The sequence below is a fragment of the Myotis davidii genome, unplaced genomic scaffold (assembly GCF_000327345.1).
Source record: "Myotis davidii unplaced genomic scaffold, ASM32734v1 scaffold266, whole genome shotgun sequence".
NCBI classification, from domain to species: domain Eukaryota; kingdom Metazoa; phylum Chordata; class Mammalia; order Chiroptera; family Vespertilionidae; genus Myotis; species Myotis davidii.
In genome coordinates this window covers 5,258,802-5,264,721 of record NW_006300032.1, presented here as the reverse complement: position 1 = coordinate 5,264,721, position 5,920 = coordinate 5,258,802, and the positions used below count along the sequence as shown (strand labels likewise).

Below are 5,920 nucleotides of genomic sequence, written 5' to 3'. Positions count from 1 at the left end.
CGTCATAGGACACGCAATGAATATAGGGAACATTACATCATGGCTGTCCTTGTGAGACCGGTAACTTGAAAAGGATTTGTTTGGATGGATTTATGAATAACTGACTTCATAAATGCTAAGAAGACCTGGAATATAAATTTGACTGTAAGACCACCCTCTACTCCCCCGGAGTCAATAGCTACTGCTATTGGAAGCAATTACAGTAGCATTTCCCTGGTTTTAGATTTTAAATGAACCCATTATTGTTCTCTAACCCCCCTCAGCCCCCCAGACCAAAATACTATATTAAAAGAACACGCATGACACAATTTATGTAAATATTTTTTAAGGTTTTATTGCAAACCAAAACTGGTTTATCACACACACACAAAAGGTGTGTGATGGGAAGGGGGGAAGAATTGTACATATTATAACCATGTTAATTACAGTACATTAAAATGGTGGTTTACATTACAAATAAGCCTGTAAGTTTAAATATACTAGTGTTATAACCCAATGTACAGACTTTATACAATACATACAATTACCGGGAATGCAAAAAAATACCCCATAAATAATGCCCATTTTCAGGTGACATTTTAAACAATGAAAACACCAGGCTTGACCGACAACTGGGGCATTGGTCCATAAAAACCCTTTCTAAAAATAGAAATATTTATAGCAGCAATGCTTTCTTTAAGCATCTTGCACAAGTCATTGCAAGACCATTTCAATAAATTTTAATTAACTATATCTTACAAAAAAAAAAACAGTCTGCGCATAAATTTATCTTCCAAATATGGAAGAAACAAACAATGTCCCACATTGTAGTGTCCTGCAAGTGTCACATTGATGCTTACAACTAAACCCATCTGTGCTCAGGCATACCGCACTCAGACCGCTGTTCGCACAGCAATCCACAAGGAAAGATAAAGAACTGAAACACTGCAACAGGAAAAGCTTTGGAGCTCACACAATCTCATCAGAAAAGGCACATTTCATAAGATTCGGTATCACAGCCCGGACTGACCCTCCCAGGAGACCCTCCTGAGGGCAGTGTCCTTCTGACGGGACCGCTGCACCTGCCTAGGGCGGCACTCTAACGCGAATTTCAGATAGCACCACGTTGGAAGGAAGGATAAAAATGAAAACCTCATGAGCTCACTGAGAGGAGGATGTGCTCTTCGAAAAGCTTCCAGCAAACAGTGTGCAATAAGATTGCCCAGACGTGCAAGCTCCCGGAGATGTGCAAATTCTCTTTGAAGATGTCCTGTCAGTTGGCAGCTCCGCCAAGAGCTAACTAAAACATTTCAAAACACACAGAAAATCCTTCAAACCCACCCCCCGACGGTTCAGAGGAAAGAGTCCACGGGAGGCGCGTAGGAGAAGCCCAGGAAGGCCTCGGCGGCCTCCTTGACGCTGGCTGTGAGGAGGATGCTGTCGGGGGACCTGCCGATGGAGTTGGGGACGGGCTCTTCAGTAAACTCGGGGTCGAAGTGCCGCAGGTCGCTGGGTCCGCTCTGCAGCAGGAAGGGAAAACCACATTCAGTGTTAAGAATCCACACTGGATACAGGGCTGGAAAGTCCTTATTTAGGCTTTAAGTTCTGGTGCTCAGGTCTTTAGGGCACAATACGGAAACTCCCATAATAATCACCCATTTCAGGTATGACCCCCAGAGGCCATGCAGAGTTTAAATGATGAGGGTAATGTTACCCTTTTTTGGGTACTTTAATTGATAAGTGTGTTGAAAAATCCTGTGAGCTTTGTTGGGACAAATATTCTACTTTTTCTGTAGTAAAATAATGGTCCATGAATAAAATATCTGCCAATTTATTCCGTGAGGGCCTTCCCCTCTCCACCACCACCACCACCACCACCACCACCACCACCACCACCACCACCACCACCACCACATCTGACTTTAAAGAAATGACCTTGGGCCCCCCCTATATTTAGAAGAAAGATACTCACCACATTTGGGTTAAAAGGAGGAGTAATCTTCTTATTAATGAGATCATCCCAGTTAATTACAGAGAAGAAGACATGATTCTTAATCTCCATCTGTTGAGAAGGAACACCGGGGTTAACTTAAACAGGCCGAATTTGAGAAGGGCACCTCCCAGCCAACCAGGAGAACAGGAAGCAACACTCACAAAGTCGTCCTTGGCGCCCAGCCGCTTGGTCCGGTCCTTCTGCAGGAGGCCCTCCAGGAGGTGTCTTGCAGAATTTGTGATATTTGGCTTCAACTGGAGGGGCTTGTTCAGAATGTTGTCATACATCTCAGCTGTGTTTCGGCTGTAAAAAGGAGGCTGAAAGAAGGGAGACCATCACTTAATATTTACCTTGAAGCTTTGTACAGCACATATTATCAAATAGAGAAAAAGATCTAAGCTGCAATATATGAACTTGGATTGGTCAATGTCTTTTTCTTGATATTTTTTGGCCTTAGATTTTTAAGTGTCTCTTTGGCAACTCGTACCAGGGGTTAGATGCTGATCAAGTCATGTTTGTCATGCTCACATAGGTTAAGTGTAAGCATATCTACTAAAATGTGAATTTACAAAAGAAAAATCTACTAGGTAAGAATTCACCCTCCAACACTTATAAAATAACCAATATGCTTCTTACCAGCATTTGATAAGCTTACTGATAAAGGTCAGGACACAAGGACCAGGTATGCAAGGGGGCCTATGTGCCCAGAAGAGTCTGGATTGTAAGAAGACTACATTCTAGGGAGCATTATCCATCGGGGCAATATACCACGGTTCTCAATGTGCTACTCACCAGGCCATAGAGCATCTCATATAAGACGGCCCCCAGGCACCACCAGTCCACAGTCCTGTCGTAAGGCTGCTTATGAAGCACCTCGGGTGCGAGATACTGAAAGACAGACCAGGAGAAGAGAGTTTAGAGCCAGCGAAACCAGGCAATCCCAAGGCCAGGCATGCCCTTTGAAAGAGCTGAGAGACCCTGGATCCACTTGGAGAATGTATTTCTCTAGATGACTTCCTGATCAAACGAGTGGACTTGAAAGCTGACTGGCCACCCAACAGCATCTTCCTTGGGGATTTAGAAATCTTTTTTTGACATGGATCTTGCAAACAGCTAGCTTTCATTAAAGCAGCATACGGCCTTGGAACATCTCATGCTGCATCAAATAGCAAGTGTATTTTACTGGCACTGAATTGGACTAAGAAACCTCAGAGAACAGTTGAGTCTTTCTGTGGTGAAACGCATTACTGCGCTTTCTCTCTGGGAAGGAGGGGGCGGACCAGGCAGCACTGGAGGACGCTCCTACCTCGGGGGTGCCACAGAAGGTGGATGTCGTGCCGTTGGGCTCGATGTTCTCCTTGCAGAGCCCAAAGTCAGTAAGGACAATGTGTCCCTGGGAATCCAGCAGAATATTCTCTGGTTTTAAGTCTCTGTAAAGAAACGACAGGAAGGTAGTTGCACAAGTTAATTTCACTTCACGAGAAATCCTCTGTACAGAGAATGGTTAGGGGCATTAGAAGCATTTCACATTCACTGCAGTTGTACCCTGAATAAAACAGGGAGTCCTTGATCTGCTAATCTATCCTGGATTAGGTCCGATCCTAGTTGGCTAATTCCCTAGTGGCCTGGAGTCAAGACAGCTCACATGCTGGGGGATCAGGTTTTAGGTGACACACATTATTTTAAGGCCCTGTCCAAGGCTAGGCCTCCTGTGTCTCCTTTATACCCGCGAAGGAAGGCTGCCTTAGGAGAACTTCAGCTCACCTATAAACGATGTTCATGGAGTGCAGGTAACCCAAGGCACTGGCTATTTCAGCAGCATAGAAACGGGCCCGCGGTTCCAGGAAGCAGCGCTCCCTCTGGAGGTGGTAGAACAACTGCAGGAGACAGAACAAAGTCAGTCGCGCTTGCCAAAGCCTGATAACAATGCATTTAATCAGTCTCCACATATATAGCTGAAGAGAACAATTGCAGGAAGTGGCCCTAAATAGTCTACTTATTAACCATTTGAGACCTGGATGGTTAAAGGAAATGCTAATTCTGGTAACTTTCCTCCCCTACGCATCTTTTAAAAACTGTGCACGGACAGGTTAGCTCATCTCCCCTCTGCTCACCTCTCCACCATTAATGTAGTCGAGGACAAAATACAATTTGTCAGCAGTCTGGAAAGAGAAGTGAAGGCCCACCAGGAAAGGGTGCTTCACATTCTTCAGGAGAACGTTCCGCTCCGACATAATGTGCTTTTCCTAGGAAAAGGACAATCACGATTTAGTGGCAAAATTTCAAAGTGGCACGAAATTCCAAGGTGAAACTACTCAGTGGAAGTCTTATCTCCAACCGCAACCCATCCAGCACTGCACGTACCTCCTTCTTTTTCAGGATCGCTTTCTTCTGAAGAACTTTGACTGCGTAGAATGCTTCCTCCGCTTTGTGTCTTGCTAGAAGAACCTGAAATGTCAATTAAAAAAATCATTTTGCCGCCTGCATCCGGGGAGATGGTAAAGTAAGTGCAGGGAAGGCTACCTAGGGAACGGGGACATCAGATTTGAAATTACCTTTCCAAAACTGCCCTTCCCGATCACTTTCAAGAAGTGGAAGTCAGATGGTTTAGCATGAGGATTGGATGATGGGCCAAGGTTGATTTGCTGAGAAGGACTTGGCTGAAAAATAAAATGCTTTCTTTTAATATTTTGGTTTCAAAGAAAGACATCGATAATAAAGTATAGGCTCTGTCAAAGATGTTACATCTGCAAATGACTGAGGCAAACACTCAAAACTACTTTTTATCCATGTTAATTTCTCAAACTGGAGTGTGGAGATTACACAATGTTATTGTAAGCAGATAAATATTTTATGAAATATGCCATTGAAAATACTCCACTGACTCAATTCTCAAGTGCTTATGTTCCTGCCTTAATACTAATTCCTAGAAATGCCATTTTAATTCATCAATGTAGGAATACTGACTCATTTACAAGATTCCTTCACAGACATTACAAATGGAGAATACTTACTGGAGGAGAAGGGTTGGCATTCATAAGCTCAGGCTCTTGAGGTTGGGAGATTTTCAAAATGGACTGAACTTCAGGGCTACAAAGAAAAAAAGAACAATTTAGAACCTCCGAACTCGCCACAAGGGGGCACACCAGCACAAGTAGTGAGCTTCTGGCTCGAATTTTCCGGAGAATTCAGTGTTTAAACTAGACATCCAAATAAATTACTCAGTTAAAGAAATTAGCCAAAGAAAATAATAAACCCAGTTAAATAAAGAGATGAGGGTTGTTCTTCCTGGAGACAGAGGTGAATTAGGCAATCACCAAAATTTTATCTTACAGCTTTAGAACAAGCCAAATCCGCAAATTTATTTTACATTTTAATGTTTAAAATGCTATACGTAAATTAGAACTTGAAAGGGGATCCCCATCCCCGGGGAAGTCTTAGGCTTCCTGATCAACACAGTGATGAGAACGTCCTTATTGCTGGTGGACTGAAACTATGCTAATTTTTATGTGCCCCAGTTCCCCCAACTTACTGTTTGCATGCATAGGAGTTATTGGCAATCTTCTGAATAAAGTCGTTCAGGCCCATCCTCCTCTGTTTCATGAAAGCTGCGAATTAAAGAGAGATAAACGTTTAGATGGCTTGGTAACACCCGACGCCACGCGCACTAATCGGATGCGGGATCTTCAAAAAATTTCCACTTGGCATAGCCTCGGTGGGAAATCCAGCGACTGGGGCACTCACCGATGAGAATTGCTACCATGCCCCGCATTCTGGAGTAAGTGAGGGTGCCCCTAGCAGCCTCGGTCTTCACTGTCATCGCCGCAGAGAGGGGACAGAGTAAGCGAGGCGACGCGGAGAAACGGCAGCGAAGGGACCGGCTGAACCGATAGCTCGCTCGGGCCGCGCCGCCGCTCTTATAAGCCCTGCGCCTCCGCGGGGGCGGGG

General features: G+C 44.3%; 1 protein-coding gene across 4 annotated transcripts; it reads right to left on the bottom strand.

The window, feature by feature from the left end:
• Nucleotides 1-308: 308 nt before the first annotated feature.
• Nucleotides 309-5,874, bottom strand: LOC102766031 (serine/threonine-protein kinase Sgk1). 4 transcript variants are annotated; one of them, XM_006776211.2, is made up of 12 exons: nucleotides 5,717-5,874; nucleotides 5,505-5,580; nucleotides 4,987-5,062; nucleotides 4,528-4,632; nucleotides 4,337-4,420; nucleotides 4,087-4,218; nucleotides 3,737-3,849; nucleotides 3,279-3,402; nucleotides 2,765-2,860; nucleotides 2,134-2,289; nucleotides 1,952-2,041; nucleotides 309-1,499 (listed from the first exon to the last, which is right to left on the bottom strand). In XM_006776211.2, exons 1-12 carry the CDS (start codon nucleotides 5,790-5,792, stop codon nucleotides 1,332-1,334), a joined length of 1,296 nt encoding a protein of 431 aa, XP_006776274.1. In that variant the 5' UTR covers nucleotides 5,793-5,874; the 3' UTR covers nucleotides 309-1,331. The 4 variants fall into 4 exon arrangements, with proteins under 4 accessions (XP_006776274.1, XP_006776275.1, XP_015427565.1 ...); XM_015572079.1 differs by lacking the exon at nucleotides 309-1,499 and adding an exon at nucleotides 1,506-1,833 and having other exon boundaries at nucleotides 1,870-2,041; XM_015572080.1 differs by lacking the exon at nucleotides 309-1,499 and adding an exon at nucleotides 1,506-1,833 and having other exon boundaries at nucleotides 1,876-2,041.
• Nucleotides 5,875-5,920: the final 46 nt, after the last annotated feature.